A 21,649-nucleotide genomic window follows, 5' to 3' on the forward strand; every position below is an offset into this window, starting at 1 on the left:
TTGAGGGTGGTTATTGACTAGCAAAAGCTTGTTTTTTTTTAAATATTTTAATGAATTATTCATTTTTATCTTATTTTTGGCTGGAGTTCTGCTTTTAATGGCAGGAGTGATCACGTTCCATAGATTGCTGAATGAAGACGCATCCTTCCTCCTAAAAGAGACAGGGCCCATCTGGTTTACTCATACTGCTAAAACCGCATAGACTGTGCTGCACTTACTGATTAGAAAGCCACAAAAGAGAGTATGTTAAAAATTAAGAATTGATACAAATATGTAAAAAATATATAACATCAGTTTATTGTATATATGTGTTGACTGTCAACAAAATTTGAACAATTTTTTTTTTTCTTTCAACATGCCACACGCGCTCTTCTACGCAAACTACCAAATGTCCTTTTACACAAGCAGTGATTGTGCATCCCCATCCAGCTCGTTTGTACATAGCAAATAAAGAAATAGAGATTTTACTGCCGCGCTGCCACAATACTGTTTTGCAGTGTATTCCGTCACTAACATCTGAGCACAAAGTAACAAGAATATATATATATATATATATATATGTAGATAAGGTTGCATAGACACTGAGTAATTCTCACATTATAGGATAGCTATAGGACATGTAGGCTGGTGACAGAACCTCCTTCATACGAAGTGTCTGTATCACTTTGGAGGAGGGGCAATGATGATATTCTTAAATCCCTTAACCCCTTTTAGACGATCACTCTCGAAATTCACCACCAGCTTTCGCAGTCCAGATAACTGAGGCATGAGGTCCATTCGTACTTTGGCGTCCTCCCCAGGCTCTACGGGACCGTCCCTAGAGTAGGAGGAAAAGAAGTTCATTAGGTTCTGTACTGCAGTTTCCAGCTGCTCCATGTGAAAAGATACAAATATCTGTGATGATTTTAAGATCTGTCCAACCACATAGAGGGCCACTGATGTATGAGTATTAAAGGGTCAATTTGCTCAAAACGGACATTTTGCTGTTTTGGTAAATACTGAAGAATTAAACAACTATGCATTTTTTAAATATCTATCAAGGGCTCTATTGTGCTTTAATTCTTGGGCCTACACACCTGCTGTAGCTATTGTATTTATTTTTATTCATTTTAAAATAAGTAAAATGCAATATAAGGTATTATTTCTGGAGCTATTGCATCTCCCTATGGGCAACAGAGAGGCAGCAGAGCCCAATGGACATTGGTACAGGTTGATGGTCGCAATAAGGGAGGTCCTTGCTGTTTCTGAGGCCACTCCATCATTAAGCATCAACCCAATGCTGACAGGCACCACGCTGTGCGTATTAACGTGTTTTTCATGTTTTGAAGTGCGTTGCAGCAAAGCAACTCTTCAATTTCAATGGGCAATTACTGAGCCTGAATGCATGGAAAAAAAAGACCCAACTTACATATGGCACTTTTCCACTGCGAGTACCGGCTCGGCTCCACTCGACACTGCTTGGCCCAGCTCGGCTCAGTTTGCTTTTCCACTGTGTGGTACGAGTCGGCACCTTTCAGCACTGTATAGGCTCTACTCGGCTCGGTTTGCTTTTCCACTGTTGTAGTACTTAGTAGTAAGTGGGTGGGAATACAACGATTCTCTGACCAATCAGTGGCTAGTAGTGACAAACAATCAATGCTGCATGCAAAGGATTGTGGGATATGGTATCGGTACGGCCTGCCTGGAACACCAACCGAGGTGGTACTGTTTAAGTGAGCCGTACCGACGCCGTACCATGTAGTGGAAAAGTGCCGCTGTACCAAACCGTACCGAACCGTTCTAACCCGTACCATGCGGCACCATGCAGTGGAAAAGCGCCAAACCGAGCCAAACCGATCCGTACCATGCAGTGGAAAAGTGCCTTCACTGGCTACCTCCTCACGAATTACCCCTAATACCAAACCTTACTATGCAACTTTCTCTAGGACATTGGGACTTTGTGAATTATTCCAGCTTTTTAATTTCACATCTTCTCCCAATCTCGATGGATTTTATACAACCCTGTCACATTAACCTTAAAATCACTTCTCATGTACCACATCTGTTCTCTCAAAACAAATTTTAACTGAGAAACATTTCTGTTACTCTGCAATCTTGAACTCCAATGGTACGCAGTACACCATGAGGTCAATCCACTCTTCTTAAAATCACATACTTTATTTACAAATGTTTAAAACAGAGGTCTCCAAACTGTGGTCCGGGGCCAAATGTGGCCCTTAGCTTGCCTTTATCTGGCCCTTGGGCAACAACGAGACCCCATTCCTTTCGCTGACACCAATGATGGGGCACTATTCATTCACCTGATATTACCGCTTGGCACTATTCCTCCTCCTAATACAAGGGACTATTCTTCAGACTGATATCAAAAATGGAGCACCATTCCTCCCACTGGCACCAATGATAGGGCACTAATCCTTTCCCTGATACCAACAATTGGCACTATTCCTCCCACTAATACCAATGATGAAGCATTGTATACTCCCATTGACGCCAAAGCATTTTCTACTCACACTGGCCACATTCCGGCCCCCATTTATTTAGAAAGTTTGGAGACCCTTGGTTTAAAACATGTTTAAAAACTTTCACAGGTTCGGAGAAATGTGTACAAAATGTTGAAACCATATATAAAACAAATATGCAACACTGTACATATATTAGGGCAAGACCCCCAGAGCTATCACTGATGTACAATTTAAGTGGTGTTCAAGTTGCCTCTTAGAGGGCTTGACAGGTCACTCCTTCCCATACGGTCTTTAATGTGTTTTGCAGTCACCACCATTTCCTTGGGACAGAACAAATGTTGTAAAATACATTCTCCAGGCTACCCATATCTCAGGCGGATGTAGGAGCATAAGGGGGCCAAGTTACCGTCACCCGAGAAGGATAAGAACAGCCCATAGGATCAAAATGAACAGGAAATATGACGGGAGGAACAATAATCCTAAAGATTACTACCCAAATCCAAACTTTTTATCTTGATGGTGATTGTAAAAAATTCCCCAGTTTCTTATTTTTACTCCAACGGTGTCTGGGTAAATATACCAGCATAGGGGTAGAAAACAACTTGGGAGAGGGGGGGAATAACCAGTCCCCTACCACCAGGAATAGACCAAATCCCATAAAATTTGCGTTTAACGTGCAGAATGAAGGTCCCTGGTCGATCATCGCCAGTGATGCCACCTTCGGCTTTAATTTTCAAGCATGTTCTAAACATTTTTAAATAAAGTATGTGATTTTAAGAAAAGTGAATTGACCTAATTTTGTACCGCTAAAGCCCAAGATTGCAGAGTAACAGTAATGTTCCTCTACTGGAATTTTACACAACCTCTCATTCTTCCCCGCACATGACAGGCTTTCCGCTAGTGGCATTTGAAAGGTGTTAAATATGTCTATGACCATTTATCAAATCTCTCAAATGCTGGAAATTCCCCCATTCTGATACAAGCAGAACAGACATTGCATTAGCACCTTTTTTAAATCGTGGCTGAAGGACCCTCATTCTACAGGCCTTGTTTTGCTTTATACACTGTCCTTACCCACTCAACGAGCTTCTCGAAGCTGCTATGTGTGAAGAAATGGGAGCGGGACCAGGGAGATTTCTCGACATAGATGACTGGAACAAAATGCTCATCTAACATGTTAACTCTTACAAAGTGCTTCTCTGCTGTTACTGTACACGACCCCTGACCGCATCACTAAATTCCTCCTGATTCCTCTTCTGCCTGCTTTGAAGGTTTTTGAGAGCATGGCACTCATATAGTGGCACTGCCCTAAAGCCTGACAGTTTTGAAACCAGGTCGGTTAAAAACTATAGCTTTATTCAGAATCCTTGGGAAGCTTTGTTACATAGGCCATTCTCTGACTTTTCCAGAAGTCAAAGGAAGTTAGTCAATTCCTGCCAAAGCTTGGGCGCAACTGACCTTGTAAAGATGAACCAGTGCATGATGGGTACTATGGTACATGAGAAACTTACTCCAATTCCTAACGGCACCCACTCCAAATTCTTTACAACATGGTCCCTTATGTCTAACAGGAATGGGCAAACTACGGCCCGGTGGACCTTTTATTCCAGGCCTGTGGAGCGCGCAGTGTTCCCCAACCCCCGGGCCGCGGACCAGTACCAAGGATCAAATGGAACCGGGCCGCCCGAGGAACTTCGGCAGTGGCAGCCGGGGCGCACAGCGCCCTGAGCCTGCCCATTGTGTGACAATAGCGAATTAAAATTTGCTATTGTTACACGGATCCTCCTCCTGGCCAATCAGGAATCGGGGGCCGAAAGGCAAACCCCATGCCATTGGCCGAGGAGGAGGCAGGAGGACTCGAGGAGACGTCGAGGGACTGAAGAGAAGCGCTGCCTGAGGTAAGTGCACTGGTCTCGCGAGGGGGGGGCCTGGCATATCTGCATTGAAAGGGGGCATGCTGGCATATCTGCATTGAAAGGGGGCCCCCTGGCATATCTGCATTGAAAGGGGACCCCCTGGCATATCTGCATTGAAAGGGGGCACGCTGGCATATCTGCATTGAAAGTGGGCCCCCTGGCATATCTGCATTGAAAGGGGGCACGCTGGCATATCTGCATTGAAATTTAAATTTAATTTATATTAATTCACACACACACCGTTCATCTACTCTTGGTCCGGCCCCCGGGTCCAATATATAAATCCATTGCGGCCCTCGAGTCAAAAAGTTTGCCCACCCCTGATATATAATCACCATATGAACCTAGATCATTCCCTTCTTTCACTCTAAAACTGCCCTACCCACAAAACCAAGACAGCCAAACCTCCTACCTTATCCCATTCTTTCTCCCCTCATTGCTTTGCTCTTCTGTTCCACTACACCTTCCTTTTACCATTCCTCAGCTGGAAGCTTCTCAAGCTACACTTTTATCCTATTCTCCTTCCACTTGCTACTGGCAACAGGGACAAACACCATATGCTGTACAATCTTGCAACATAATGATAACCCTTATCTCTATGACTTTCAGTGCACATGATCCTAGAGTCCTGACATCACCCTGCACTCTTCCAAGTCCCGGCCTGCCCGCATAGTAAACTAACAGGACTGGACTCCGACCTCCCGTCCAGGTCCCGCAGCTGAAAAGCTACACTAGCCTAGCTGCGGCGCCTGGAGGGGAGTTCGACCCTCCTGATCCCCACCTTATCTATGCCCCAGTCCCAGCATATTGTACCACTCTATTCTAAACCACAGTTGCCAGTTGTCCTCTTAACCGACTAGCCCATGCTCACCTTTTCACACACCAATGTTTTCTGTGACATTTGATATCCCCTCCCCTTTTTTTATTCCTACTAGATACCGATTGTTGCTATGTTACCCCAAAATTGTCTTTCTGTACTATTCTAATAATCATTTATTAGCTATTGTATTTTCTGTATGCCTTTTTGAAACTTAAAAACCTAATAAACTATTTGTAAAAAAAAAAAAAAAAAAAGACCTGCAATGGTTTTGTCAAAGCAGCACACCACAACCCAGACAGAATTTACGCCTGCGCATTGTGGTGCACATACTTTTTTTTACTGTATATGTGCATTGAACTACCATTACAAATGAAAGTCAACACACATAATGTGCATTAATACACGTAAAAATTCAAATTCAAACACTCATTAAAGCAATGCAAAGGTGTGAAAGGGCTCTTAACCTTTCTTTTTCTCCGGTCATTATTGATTGCACATGGCTGTCACTCCCACCCACCCACAGCAAACACTGCCAGCAGACCCTCTTTACAGCCACACTTACAGCCCCTTTAGCGCAAGGCCATCTATAAGGCCTGCTCCCTCCACAGTAAAGCAGCAGTCCGTCAGAGGTTCTGACAAAGGGTTCTTCAAGGAAAACTCCGCCACCAGCTTCCTCTGCAGTTTAGGCTCCCCCATCACCTACCAAGAGGAAAGACAGAACAGGTTAGTACTAGATTGATCAGTGGGCACCAATGGGCGAGTTCTAACGATATGCAAAGTGTGGTAGCTTATAGGAACCTGATTTCAGTTTACAGTACTCAAGCATAAAAATGATTTCCGACTGGTTGCCATAAGTTCCTGCACATCATGACTACTTACAAGTCTATGTGTCCAAAGGTGATGTAGACCGCTCTCACGTGAGTACGGTCTACATCACCTTTGGACACGTTTTCAAGCTTTATTGCTTTTTTTTTTTTGACGAGCTGCTCAGCACAATTATATTAGTATTTATATTTTATGTATTTATGTGTATTTATTCACCGATTTATTTAATGATATAATTATTTATTCACCATTCACATATATTATTATACAGGATCTATATAGAGCCAACAGTTTGCGCAGCGCTTTACAGTGTGGGGGAAGACAATACAGTTACAGTACAATTCAAAACAGGAGGAATCAGAGGGCCCTGCTCGTTAGAGCTTACAATCTAGAATTTTGATTTATATATTTATCAATTTATATATTTATCTAATTATTTATTTACGCCTGTGCGCAATTGCATTGGTGTAATACACACCACTTTTTACTACTTACAAGTCTAGTAAGACCTTGTTGCATTGCCAATTTCAGTATGATACCTAAATTATGTTCTATATGTGGACAAATAATGGGGATGCCATTTTTTGCATAAATGTGTACAAAAAGTTTGCTTACCAATTGGAGAAAAGATAACACTTGCGCCTCTGAGGCTCTTCCAAGACAGCTGCCTAACCAAAAAAACTGGACTCTAGAATATACACTAACTCATGACACCAACTCTGGATCTACCTCCTCCTACCCAAACCTTTTTTTTTTTTTAGAAATAATAACCAGGCAGAGGTTCCAACTTTTCCTTACTGAAGAAAGTGTGTTGTTGTCATCTGTGTCACCATTGCAGAGGTATCCTGTCACTTCCTGTTACATAGTTACATAGTTAGTGAGGTTGAAAAAAGACATCAGTCCATCCAGTTCAACCTATGATGTGTGTGTGTTTGCTGTTAACCGTACATTGTATACCCCTGTATGTTGTACATTGTATACCCCTGTATGTTGTGGTCTTTAAGGTGCTCATCTAATAGTTTTTTGAAACTATCAATGCTCCCTGCTGATACCACTGCTTGTGGAAGAGAATTCCACATCCTTACTGCTCTTACAGTGAAGAACCCCCTGCGTATTTTAAGGTTAAACCGCCTTTCCTCTAGTCTTAGTGAGTGGCCACGTGTCTTATTGTATTTCCTTTCTCTGAATAGGTTTTTCCATATGCTAGGGTCGCCAGTACAATATTTGTACATTGATATCATATCCCCCCTCAATCGTCTCTTCTCCAGAGAGAATAAGTTCAGTGCTTGTAGTCTTTCCTCATAGCTGATGTCCTCCATTCCACTAATTATTTTTGTTAGCCTTCTCTGGACTCTCTCCAGTTCCAGCACATCCTTCCTGAGGACCGGTGCCCAGAACTGGACAGAATACTCCAGATGTGGCCGGACCAGAGTCTTGTAGAGCGGGAGAATAATCTCTTTATTTCTGGAGTGAATCCCCTTTTTTATACATCCCAGTATTCTGTTGGCTTTGCTTGCAGCTGCTTGGCATTGCATGCCACTGCCAAGCCTGTTGTCTACCAGTACCCCCAGGTCCTTTACCATCCTAGACTCACCCAGAGGTTCCCCCCCTAGTGAGTAGCTTGCTTTCTGGTTACTTAGTTTCCAGGTGCATTACTTTACATTTTTCAACATTAAACCTCATCTGCCATGTAGTTGCCCACCCAGTTATTTTGTTCAGGTCTGCTTGTAAGGTTTCCACATCCTGCCCAGAAGATATAGTTGCATATAGTCCCAACAGGAAATTGGAGCAAATCTCCCCAGTTGAGACAAAGAATACAAAATAAAAAACTAATGGAGGCCCTAATCTATTTCCACCCTGGGGTTGAACTTTATGTAGAGCTTGCTGCAGGGATTGCTGAAATTCTTCTGAAAGTTTGCCTAACTAAACCCAGATTCAATATTTTCGGAATCACTGCCTCAGAAGAAGAATGCAGCAAGGAAAGTCAAACTCCTGACCTACTAGTATTTACATGTTTTAGGCATGGGTCACAAAATGCACTGAAGCCAAAGGATCAATATGACAGCCAGATAACAAGCACCTTTACAGACAGAAATCAGTAAAAGTGATCTCCATGTTTTGATCAGAACACGTTTCCGTACTGAGTTGGTGCATTATGGAAGCAATTCACTGTGGAACGAAATGTTACATCTGAACATTTTTTTTTTTACGAACCAGAATTAATAAGAACTGTTAATCTTGGATCATTTCCAGGGAATTACACAGGTGCATTGCAGACAGAACATTTGACTTGAACAAGATCTACCTGACATTTAGAAAACATACAGTATAGCACAATACATTCTATCCATGTTACAAAACACCAATTAATGCTGGTTAAAAAATACAGGTATGTATTCACTAATCATTAAAAAATTATATTGTTGTCCTTAAAGTTACCCCCGTTTCCCCAGCATCTCCTTAAAATCTTCCCTAGCATCCCCCTAGACCTCTTTCACACTGGCAGCTGGGTGGTAGGAGCCGCCTGGAACTCTAACATTAGAGCCGAACTAAGCTGTACAAATGCTGCAGCCATGGCAATTTGTACTCAAATGGGCCGCACCATAACCACAAGCCAAATGCTTGGCGTGCACGTGCTGCACGGTCCTTCAATGTAAAATTGCTGTTGGGCAAGCAAAGAAAGTAATACCAGGCACCAGGAGGCAGCAGTAGCACCTCCTAAACGCCTACAAGCCACTTGTACGCCACCGCCGAAAATGAAATCCACCGCGGACCACTTTTCAGAGGGTGGAATACATTACTCACGTATCCATACTCCTGACGGATTTACACCTTGAGGCCAATGGGGAGCCTCGAAGCTAACTCTACAAACTTTCTACCCATATTACTGCACATGCACACAATAATCCAATTACTTCTATGGAAAGGCCATCCGTTAAGCATCCTAATGATACACGGACTCCCCATAGGAGTAAATGAGAATTCATTGCTCATCCATTGAGGGATTCTGGAACCAGTATATATATTGCCACCTACAGGAGAATCGGACACTAAAACAAACAAAACAAAAACTGTAGGTTAGTTAATGGTAACCCCTCCTACTACAGTAAGCCTCGGATTTTTGCTAGTGTAGTGCAAGCAGTTCCCAGTTCTCTGTTGGTTTTTCTTGGGCCTGTTACCGTTTGCTGGCTGTGTTGCCAATCCCCCCCCCCCCTGAGGAGCCATGATGCGATTGGCTAAACAGCGCGCCACTGCACTCTGACACCTGCAGCTATCGTGTCAGTCGGAGTCCCCTGCCTGGAATCAATCCTTCCACGTGGTGATGAGAGGTGGGGATGGATGGGACCAGCATGTGATTGTGGGCAGACGTGAAGAATACACAGGTAACCTAAGATGGGTCACCCGGGACCCTTCAACACCTCTAACTAGGTAGCCAAGCATGAAGCACATGGCATGAAGGAGGCATGACACGAAGAAGGAGACGAGGCATGAAGAAGTAGACAAGGCATGAAGGAGGCATGGCATGATGCCTGAGCCTCCTTCTTCATGCCTTGCTTGACTTCCTTCATCATACTATGCCTCCTTACACATATGAATGGGTCCAAGTTAAAGTATAATTAAATTCTATCTGCTTTGCAGCAGGTGTAGGTGCCCTATACCAGCATTCACTTCCAGCAAAAGGAACTTTACCAGGTTAAGTTCAGTCAATTAAACTGATTTGTTACTAATATATAGGGAAATAATTATTTCAGCTGGAAAATGAGGGGATGTAGCAGTTTACTAATATATATATACAGTATATATACACAGTGGCAGCTGGTGCATTGGGGGCGCAGGGGCGCCGCCCCCCTATCCATGCATCCGGCCCCCTAATCTCCATGCGGGGTGCCGGACGCATGGAGTTCAATGGGGCTTTTTTTTTTTTTAACCATGTGATTACAGCGAAAGGCTCTAATAGGCTAAAAAAAAAAAAGGGTGGGCTCGGGTTTCCAGGTTGGGATGTCTGATATAGGTTTAATATGCTGCTAAAGGTGACCTTATCCTTGAAATCAGCTTAAAACATAGATGCATCAAAACAAAAAGGAGTGTAAAGCCAGTTATTTTTTTTTTAAAGTAGCCACAGCTTGAGTAGATAGCCTGTTCCCTGCCAGCACGCCTTAGGGAAGGAACTTTGCTCTCTGCATGGGAGCAGTGATCTCCCTGCAGGTCTAATGCACCCCCTGCTGAGTCAAAACTTTAGCTCTTTAATCAGCAGGAAACATAAAATTTGCCAATTGCACAGCTATGGTTTTGACTCAGCAGGGGATGTGTTGGACCTCTGTAGAGAGACAGCTGCTTCCATGCAGAGAGCAAGGGTCCCACTCTGTAGCACGCTGGCAAGGGACAGGCTTTTCTACTCAGTTTGTGACTGCCTTCTTGGAATATATTTAGCTAAACTGAAAGTTTAATTGAGCTTAAAGTTATCATACTGCAGCCTCACCTCCCAGTGTCAGGCTGTAAGTTCCCCATGGAGGCTGTCCTATCCAGGGCTTTTTTTGTCAGAAAATAGGTACAGGAACCCCCCCCCCCCCCCAAACTTTATCAACTTTGAACAGCATCAAATAGTGGGTGTGGTCAGTTTTCACTAACAGTGGGAGTGTCTTAAAGGGGCATTAAATACCAGGAGTGCAGAGTTCCGGAAGGGGGGCTTACACACAGAGCGCAGAGTTTGGGGGTGCACTAAGTACAGCAGTGCGCTGCATACAGAGTGCAAAATTCAGGGGTGCGCTACACACACACTGCAGAGTTCAGCCTTTTCCCACAGCTGCTTACCTCTGCATCCCTCATCCACATCTCACTTTCAAACCTCTTCAGCTCTGACCTCTGGATGCAACCCCTCCCTCCTGCCACTGCCCCCATCTTCTCCCCACCTCCTTAAAAAGCTCCACCATCTTCCACTTGTCTTACTTTTGTTGCTGTATTAAGCTGAAGCACCCCGTCAGCTCTAGTACCTCCACACTGTAGTTAGCTGTGGCTCTCTCACTTGTGGGGAGATCATCTGCTCTGCACCCCGGGCACCTGCATCTCCATTGTTCCCATCATGTACTGAGTGGGTGCCATTCAGTAGATCAGATCTGTGGGAGCCGTTGGGAGACAAACTGTCACTGATAAACAGAGAAGCCGGGCTTCTGTGTTTACAAGTGATAGTGGTGAGCAGGGAGCAGAGAGCCTGAGCCAGAGGTGGTGGAACTGAGTTTCACCAAGTTCCAGCTGAAAAAAAAAGCCCTGGTCCTATCCCCCTGACTATGTATGTAGTTTATTTTGTGCAATGCATTCAGCATATGAGGCAAGCATCAAAAAAATCCCAGCATGCCTCTGGCTAGATTTACAAATGCAACAGTAAAAGTAAATATAATAAAACTAAAAGCTCCATAAAAAAATAAAACAAACATATAAAGCTAAGTGTAAATGTTTGCTCTTGTAGAATGCCAAATATACAAATAAAAAGCAGCACAATAGTAATATGAGCAATAAAACATGCATGTACTTATTACGGCGGTAGTAGTTGTGAAGATATATATTTATAGTTCAATAGGCAGAGTCAAGCTGGGGCGGTGGCACAGGAAGCTACTAAAGGTGAACTTATCCTTGAAATCAGCAAGGATCAGAAACCCATGGAAGATTGGCGTGCTGCTCAGGCTCATATAGTGGTTTGGGGAGCAATGTAGATGGTGCAAATGTCTGCTGCTGCAGGATTGTCGGTGAGGGAGTGAAGCTCGTCTCCGCTCCGGTGACCACTAGAAAGAGGAAGGAAGGAATCCCCGGTGCCGCACATCCATGTGTGTAGTGTAATGGTGGAAGAGACAACCTCAGCCTGGTCTCCTGCCAGGCCACGCTCCAATGTGTTTTGCTCCAACCCCCCATAACAAAGCTCCTGGGGGCGGAGAAAAATACATTGGGGGCGTGGCCTGGTGGGAGACTAGGCTGAGGTTGTCTCTCTGGTCCGGCCACATCTGGAGTATGCTGTCTAGTTCTGGGCACCGGTCCTCAGGAAGGATGTGCTGGAACTGGATAGAGTCCAGAGAAGGGCAACAAAAATAATTAGGGGCATGGAGGACATCAGCTATGAGGAAAGACTACAAGCACTGAACCTATTCTCTCTGGAGAAGAGACGCTTGAGGGAGGATAATGATATCAATGTACAAATACTGTACTGGCGACCCTAGCATAAGGAACAAACTATTCAGAGAAAGGGAATACAATAAGACACGTGGCCACTCACTAAAACTAGAGGAAAGGCGGTTTAACCTTAAAATACGCAGGGGGTTCTTCACTGTCAGAGCAGTAAGGATGTGGAATTCTCTTCCGCAAACAGTCGTATCAGCAGGGAGCATCGATAGTTTCAAAAAACTGTTAGATAGGAACCTTAAAGACCACAACATAGAGGGGTATACAATGTACGGTTAACAGCAAACACACACACACATCATAGGTTGAACTGGATGGACTGATGTCTTTTTTCAACCTCACTAACTATGTAACTATGTAACTAAGTCAACATTCTGCATTGGAGCCCCATCACAGAATCCAGCCACTATGACAGGTAAATAATACTGTGGTAGACCGGGTCACGCATAAATATGGGTCAGTGTGCTTCATTATGCCGGGGATCTTACACCTGCTTGTTCAGGCTCTTATGAAGAGGGTAGGTAGGTTGATGTTTAGGTAGATCCCACTCACCCGCACTTTGATGTCTGGGTTCTTGATATGGATGTCCCTCATGGCAAGGATCATATCATTATTGGAAAGATCCTGAAGAAGAGCCATCAATTTGATCAGATTGCCCTCTGTCATACTGCTGCTGTAGTTCTCATAGAGGATCTGCAGAGGTATGGCCTGCTCTGTAAGAATAAAAGTGATACTTCAACGTGCTGGTCTTCAGTGAAAGAAAAACAAATATAATATTCTACAAATAGCTTCTGAGTCTTTGAGGCAAAATAATCACACTTAAACACACACATATACATTATATTACCAAAAGTTTTTGGACACCTGCCTTTACACGTACATGGACTTTAATGGCATCCCAGTCTTAGTCCCTAGGGTTCAATATTGAGTTGGCCAATCCTTTGCAGCTATAACAGGTTCAACTCTTCTGGGAAGCCTGTCCACAAAGTTTAGGAGTGTGTCTATGGGAATGTTTGACCATTCTTCCAGAAGTTAATTTGTGAGGTCAGGCACTCATGTTGGACAAGATGGCCTGGCTCGCAGTCTCCGCTCTAATTCATCCCAAAGGTGTTCTATCGGGTTGAGGACTGGACTCTGCGCAGGCCGATCAAGTTTCTCCACCCAAAAACTCCAAGTCTTTATGGACCTTTCTTTGTGCACTGGTGCACAGTCATGTTTGAATAGGAAGGGGCCATCCCCAAACTGTTCCCACAAAGTTGGGAGCATGAAATATCATGGTATGCTGATGTCTTAAGAGTTCCCTTCACTGGAACTAAGGTGTCAAGCCCAACCCCTGAAAACAACCCCACACCATATTCCCCCTTTCACCAAATGATTTGGACTAGTGCACAAAGCAAGGTCCATAAAGACATGGATGAGCGAGTTTGGCGTGGAGGAACTTGACTGGCCTGCACCTCAACCTGAAAGAATACCTTTGAGATGAATTAGAGCGGAGACTGTGAGCCAGACCATCTCGTCCTCATCAGTGCCTGACCTCACAAATGCGCATCTGCAGAATGGTCACACATTCCCATAGACACACTCCTAAACCTTGAAGCTGTAATAGCTGCAAAGGGTGGGCCCACTCAATAATGAACCCTACAGATTAAGAGCGGGATGCCAAAAAGGTTAATGCTTGTGTAAAGGCAGGCGTCCCAATACTTTTTGTAATATCGTGTATGATGAGCACTAAAGAAGTATTCTGCTGGGTGAGCCATGTTCAGGGGAGGAAGATACGTGGTCCCTTGTGTCGTCAGCCGTAGGGGAGGGGCGAAGTTCACGTCGGTGAAACGGAGTGAGAGGAACACTCTCAAGGAAAGTGAGTGGCTGACCGGGATCTTCAGTCAATTCATCACCTATATTTTGTTACATCGCCTGCATAGTCTGGTGCGCTTAAGCACCCATCAAATGTGAGTAATGCTGACCTTTTAATAAAATTGATATTACATCAACGGTACTTGCACTATGGAAGTATGTTTTTCCCTCACATATGTGAGCGGACAGAGCAATTAACAGATAAGCTGGGAGCCGGAACGGTGAAGAAGAGAACATATACAGCTTTCGTGGGGATAACTTGAGGCTCTATTTGACCAAGTTTAGCTGCAGGGTCACACACCCTAAGGTGAGATACCCACCCAGAGGGGGATCCCAGAGGGGGATCCCAAGTGTGGAGGTGGCACATTGACCAATATCCCCGGAAATTGTTTTGCATGGATTTTCATTTAAATTAAGAGCACTGGTGTTTTGGGATTCGCTTCATCATCTTTATGATCACGGATGGTTGATTTTTAATCACGGACATTTTTTCTATTTAAGCACAATAGTATTTTATTTTTGATTGTATCATTATATACTCATACTTTATTTAGGAATATATATTACATTCATGGGAAGTCTTTTGCACATGGAATAAGAATATTAATAGTTAGTTTAACACATTGTGGTTTTGGTTATATTTTACTTTTAATTAAATAATATAGGGGAGCTTTCACTGCTGCAGACTGACACCGATCCCTGGTAGCAGAATGGAAATAAGGAGACTGAGGGTAACAATGCATAGCATGATTTATAGAAGTAGCATAACAGATTTGAGCAATACTGGGATCAATAAAGTAATCACAAATGACAAAAGCCTGCAGGGTCACTGGCTTAGGTCTAAATCTCTGCAAATGATTAACAAGACCCGGCCACCAACTTAAAAATGACAGGTAAAAGCATGTAAAATTCAAATCATTTAAATGCTTACTTGTACATTTTTTTTTTTTACATTTTATACATTTTTTATTTCCTTGCAATGTCCCTTGGAACTTGCTAGAAAATTTGACTACTCCCGAAATGTCAACTCCCTAGCACGGCCCCCTCTCTCCTTGCCCTCAGCTCCTCTGGGATTGTCAAATCTCTGCCCCTCCCATTACCTCCCTATATAACCTTTAATGAAGCCATTGGTGGAGGAGTGAAGTCGAATATTACAGAATGTCACTTGAGTGACAGCTCAGTCTCCTGGGGCTGCTGATATAACATCCAAGATGGGGGCGCTGGGCAGCAGCTTTTGGACATTTAGGATGGTTGCAAAAGTGAGGCTTTTAAAGGTAAATGTCATGCCTAAAATACAAAGTATACAGTATTATTTTATAAGAAGATTTGAATGAAAATGAATGGTCTGGATACAGGATAACTTTGAGGTTCAATGGTGAAACATGGACAAGTCCACAGCCAGTCTTGTGTTTTTTAAAATGTTTACCATGCATTGTAACACGGTATTATGTGAACGTTTGAATTAGAGATCGACCGATTATCGGCAAGGCCGATATAATGAGGGCCGATATTGACTTTTGCCGATATACTGTATCGGCTCCGGAATTGGCCGATATTGCCGATATTGCCATAAGTAACACACACGTGATACTGCTCCATCCAGCATACAACAACGATCTCGGAGGTCACGTGTGTGGTCAAGCCGGGCGTGACCACACACGTGACCTCTGAGGTCATATGCCAAACGGAGCGGTATCACCCAGGTGTCACTTGCGGCAAGTGGGTGAGAGACGGATCGGTATCGGGTGGGTGGGAGATGGAGTGGGTGAGAGATGGAGCAGTATTGAGTGGATGCCGAACGGAGCAGTATCACCCGGGTATTACTTACGGCAAGTGGGTGAGAGATACCGATCTGCCAGCAGATCTGCTAATGTAGAATTGCTTATATCTTTAATTTGTACATATGTGAGTGGCATATTCCATAACATTTGTAAACGGAATCATGCTATGTGACATTATTTTACCCTTACATGAGCATCACCACCTAATGGTTGGAGGAGGAGAAGACTAGTCTCGGACACTGACATAGGATGTACAAAATATCGGCCCATATCGGCCGATACCGATATGCGATAGTCAAAATATCGGTATCGTCAACGAAAAACCGATATCGGTCGATCCCTAGTTTGAATCTTCACTCTTATATCGTTATAATAGAGCAGCCTTATCGCTCAGAGAGTACTTTTATTTGATTACCTAATTGTATTGTGGAATTCTCTTCCACAAATGGTAGTAACTGTGGGAAGTATGGCTACTTTTAAAAGACTCTTGGATGTACATCTCAAGGATCAGAACATTCAGGGGTATGGGGAATAATTACGTCCACACACACCTACACAGATTGAACTGGATGGACTATTGTCTTTATTCAACCTCAACTACTATGTAACTATATGTATTCTCTCCCTGTCGCATCAGAAGCTACTGTCAGGATCTATGGTTGTCCCATCTCCTTACCGTGCTCAATTTTTATAACAGACTATCACAAAACATTACAGAAAAGAAAGCTAAGCCTTGGTTCACACCGGTGCGATTTGTCATGCGATTTGAGAGTTCAACCATTCAAAAAGATGTCACTCAAGTCACAGCGACTTTGAAGAAAGCTTCTCTCCTTGCAACTGTTAAAGGAAGTCACAAGCCGCAATGCAATCAAAGATCCGAATCGCAGAGATTTGCAGCTTTGAAATAGCGATATTTATTCTTGAGAGAAAAGGCTGCACTGTTATACAAGAAAGCTGAGCATCCAAATCGCACAGGTATATCACAGATATGGGATATACCCACCATTTGCTCAATAAGGTTACCAAGAGCAATAGGTCAATAGAGAGAGGTGGGAGGGACAGACACCTCTATATCCCTGCATTTTGTTAATGTAACCAGTATAACATGGTTTATAACGTTATGGACTTAAAGTGACTGTAAATGATTACCTTGTAAAACAACCCATTCACTTTAAAAAAGAAATGAAAGGCAAAAAACAGTATTGTATGGATATATAAAAAAACATTATAAATACCTTATTTCCCTTTTTTATAAGTGATCACATTCCCTCTGTTCTCAGCTGCATAAGAGCTGGGGGAGGAGAAGCAACACCATACTGAGCTTCCCAGTGAACGGCTGTGCAGTGGGGGCGTGTCAGGACAAGTCTGATCATTGGAGGAGAGTACTGTGAGTCCCCAGCATAGCTAGAGAACTGACCATGGTGTGCCCTCCTGCTTAGTGTAGCCAATTATTAATAGGAAAGCCAAGGGAGTGGCAGAATCACCAGGGATTTCACACAAAGGAAGCAATATAAAGAGAACAGGATACTTTCTCATACAAGTACATGGTACAGCAGGCACATGAAATGTTGAGGTAACAAACGCTTTAAACCCTGGGACCTTGGTCTGCATCATGACTCACGCTGTGTATGAGCTCCTTCTTATAACACAACTACCCTGAAGACTGGATTCATCCTTATGCGACCCTTGTACAAGTTATAGGTTTATCTCAGCTATTTCAAAGATTCTGTTGCTGAAAAGGTTTCTTGCGACATACCAAACCAAAACAAAGTGCTCTTCAGAGGTTTTTTATTTCCTCCCATATATGTGCATTCAATTTTTCCATGACTCGCTCTGGGGCACTGTAACCATGCTCATAATTGAACATTTTTGGTATTGGACGATCTACATGATAAAAAGTAAGTATGGTTGTTTTGCGAGATCTGTTTCTCATAAAATCATTGTTTCATGCTTATTAAACAAAGATGCATAGTATATCACAAACTTGCAAATAAACCATAACAACAAAGTGCCTGTTCTACTCTTAGACAAAGAGTCTATGCGGAAGTCTCTGCTCCTTTGTTCTACCGGAGGCAATATTGGATTGCCAAGATCTACACTCAGACATGAAGTTCTGACCACAGTCATACATTTCCCCTCAGAATTTTAGCTTTTCTTCTAGCTATTTGGAACTACCAAATATTCTAATATATACCAAATATTCTAATATATACCAAATATTCTGAATTTGGAACTACCGCCGAAAGAGCTGCTGGTGTTTTGGCCTATTTCCTCCACACAGCAACATAGCCAAGCAACAGAAATTTTCCACACTCTCCAACTGACTCAAGAAAACCATCTAGGGGTTTTAGTTTAGGTTGTTTATATAGGGAACGTTGAACTTGGATAGGAATTGGGAAACATGGGATGCCCAGAACTGACGAAACTTGTAAACTTCAAACAAATGGTTGAGGAACTGCAAAAGTCCAAACTAAACTATGATGCACACTAGTAGGAGTAATGAGGTAGCTGGAACAGTAAGGCAACAATTGCAAGAAAGTAAATGTTCAAGACACAGCACCTGGCTGTTTTGCAGGGCACCTGGCTGCTCTAGGCCCAAAGTAGAGATCCTGGCTATCTTGCACTGCACTCAAGCTGTACCCCAGGTCTCAGACATGTACAGTATTGCACTATACCAGGCATGTCCAACCTGCGGCCCGAGGGCCTCATGCGGCCCGAAACCTCAGGCAATGCGGCCCACTGCCCCCTGACAATTTTTTTTTTTTTGCTGGGCAGGAAGGAAGTCAGGTCGGGGGCGTGGCCACAGCAGCTTCCAACTAATGGTAGGCAGAGGCTGCCTCAGAGGGGGGAGGGGAGCATGTGCAGTGTTTCTGACTCTTACCACCATGACCACTTCAAATCACTGAAGTGGTCATGGTGGTTAGAGTGCTCCTTTATTATCGTTCAGAAGAAGTAAACCTCTGTATACTGATTCCATTTCATTTGATCATCCTCTAGTTGTGTTAAATCAGTGCGGGGGGCGCGGCGGCGTGGAGGCATTTTATTACTTCTATACCTTAACTATAGTATATATTTAATATGCGGCCCGAGAAAATTTCTCTACACACAATGTGGCCCAGAGAAGCCAAAAGGTTGGACACCCATGCACTATACTGTCTTCTCTGTGGCTTTGGGTATGATGCTGGTTTTTACTCACTCAGTCCCTTTTAAGTAGTTTCTTAGATCCAGAAAGCTGTTGCACTAGCCTCTCTGCTGGGCAGGCTGTTCCTGGCTTGGCTTGGTGTCTTCAGCTAAGCCTAGCCAAGACAATAACTGAGTGATGTCCTGGAGCCTTCCTTCTCTCTCCCTGCTCCTCTTCCTTCTGCCCCAGGGGCAGAGCCCCAGCACAGGGATTACCTCCAGATGGCTGGACCCTGGACTCTACACCCAGACTGCCAGGCATCTGAGTATTCATGGGTTGTCTTTCCACCTTCTGGGCCTTGCCTCCCTAGTAATTGGTTCAAACTCCATAAATATTCAGGCTGCAGCCTCTCTCTCTCTCTCCACCCATGTCCTGGAAATATTGAGAGTTCCAGAAGATGGGGGAGGCAACAGAGCCACAGCCCTTAAAGCAAAGCAAAGCCTCCTTAAACAAAATGAATACATGCTCCTCTGCCTACAGGGGAGCCAAACCAAATTTATCTATGCTAGCAACAGTGAGGGAGATACACTAGGATGCCAGAGTCTTTTCTCAAGCCAACTTTTGAGGACACCACCTGAACTTCACAGTACCTGAACTTCACTGTTGTACTCTACCAAAGCATGTGGTCATTGTATTTGGTAACCCTGTACAGGTGGGTCAGACATGGACTGCTTAATCCCATTCTTGTTAAAGAAATTAATTTTGAAACTTTGTAAACAAGAGCCAGTTTACTGTCATTCAGACTTTGGAAGGGGGGGGCAGATTGTGGCCAGAGGGTGACGAAAGTCCCGTGGCATAAGTGGGAGTAAACAGTGTCTCAGGTTTGATGGTCAGTGGGAGTAAAAAAATTACACAGTACCAATGATCAGTTAGGATGAGAAATAGTGCCCTATCACTGACCAATCCTTGGTATCAGTGGAAGGAATAGTGCTCTATTATTAGTATGATTAGGGGGAATAGGGCCTATTTATACTTACTGTGGACTGGACATTTATCTATTGGCTGTGCTACTTGTGTGGACGTATTGTGCTTTGCGGTTAGTGCTCTGTATACATTTTTTTCATGCCTGTATGGTTGTGGACATGGTGCCTAGCATCTCTGCATACAGTATTATATATTAACTCCTTTGTATATTTACTTCCATCTCCTAGATATAATTTTGATGGTTATATGTTCTACCTACATTGAAGAAGGAATCACTGTTAGATTCCGAAACACATTGGATGTTCCTACTACATGAAGAGCTAGTGATTCCACCTATGACACTGTTCCACATGCGATGGAGTTGAACATATCTCTTCAATTATGTTTTTTTATACATTGAGTGTTGTTAGTCTTGCAAATCTTGTACATTTTAAATCTGATCAATAAATGTTACCTTTTATTCTACTTCTTCTACCTTGTACACTTATTGTACTGGTACTACACAGCCTTGTCCATTTTAATTCCCCGGGGACACCTTTTTGTTTGTTATTTCCATATATTTTGAGGAAGAGACAGGTGCTGTTTTAGGCACACCCGCATATCAACCTCTTGCTTTGTCCGAGTAGGAGGAATAGTGCCCCATGATTGGCATCAGTGGGAGGAATAGTGCCCCATTATTGGTATTAGTGGGAGGAATAGTTCCCCAATCATTGGTATTACTGGGAGGAATAGTGTCCTATAATTGGTGTCAGTGGGAGGAATAGTGCCCCAGTCATTCATGCCAGTGGGAGGAGTAGTGCCTCGTCATTCATTCAGTGGGAGAAATAGTGCCCCATCATTGGTATCAGTGGGAGGAATAGTGCCCCATCATTGGTATCAGTGGGAGGAATAGTGCCCCATCATTGGTATTAATGGGAGGAATAGTGCCCCATCGTTTGTGTCAGCGGGAGGAATGGTGCCCCATCATTGGTATCAGTGGGAGGAATTGTGCCCCATAGTTTATGTCAGTGGGAGGAATTATACCCCATCATTGATATCAGTACGCATAGTGCTCCATCATTGGAATCAGTGGGAGGAATGGTGTCCAATCATTGGATGGAATGGTGCTCCATCATTAGTGACAGTGGCAGGGGCTATAGCCCACTGTTGGTGTTAGTTAAAGGAATAGTATCTAATATCAGTAGAGGAATAGTGCCTCAAGGACCAAATTAAGGCTAGCAAAGGGCTGCATTTGGCCAGCGGACTGCAGTTTGGAGACCACTGGCCTAGAATCTGAGAAAGCAACTTTTTTTAAAAACTTCAGCGTCCGAAATGTTCACCAAGCAGAATTATCAAAATTTTTATTTCATAGAGCGAGGATGCAATGCTTTTTTAGTTCAGTAGTCTCCCTGCAGGCTGCAGCAGAGATGACCAGTATTCTGAAGCTGCTCCTTATCTCTGATCATGTCACCTTTTGCTGATTTTATCACATACAATGCAGGACTGCTGGTCCTGCAATGTGATGGCATAGAGGGCCTGTCCACAGTGCAGGATGGGAGAGAAAACTGAAAGGCCAGGTTTCTTGGGACCCTGGAGCAGAGCATGTTTGCTGCTGCCTGCTGCCATTCCTGAAGCAAGCTCTGCACTGGTGGTTCCCCGATCCCGCAGCTGAATCAACTGTAGGAGACGGACCTGGTGCTTGCTGGACTTTCTTGGGCACCCTGACGCCTTCTTCACAA

General features: G+C 43.7%; 1 protein-coding gene across 1 annotated transcript in view; it reads right to left on the bottom strand.

Annotated features, from left to right (window-relative positions):
- Window positions 1–274: 274 nt before the first annotated feature.
- The window catches only part of TGM2 (transglutaminase 2), a 132,959-nt gene continuing 111,584 nt past the window's right edge, over window positions 275–21,649 (bottom strand). Inside the window, exons 11-13 of the mRNA XM_082272015.1 lie at window positions 12,744–12,904; window positions 5,761–5,897; window positions 275–817 (exon numbers count right to left, since the gene is read on the bottom strand). Coding sequence (XP_082128141.1) covers window positions 661–817; window positions 5,761–5,897; window positions 12,744–12,904 — 455 coding nt within the window. The 3' untranslated portion in view covers window positions 275–660. The remainder of the gene's footprint in view (window positions 818–5,760; window positions 5,898–12,743; window positions 12,905–21,649) is intronic.

Source organism: Pelophylax lessonae, assembly GCF_965119305.1.
Source record: "Pelophylax lessonae genome assembly, chromosome: 11".
Taxonomy (NCBI): Eukaryota; Metazoa; Chordata; class Amphibia; order Anura; family Ranidae; genus Pelophylax; species Pelophylax lessonae.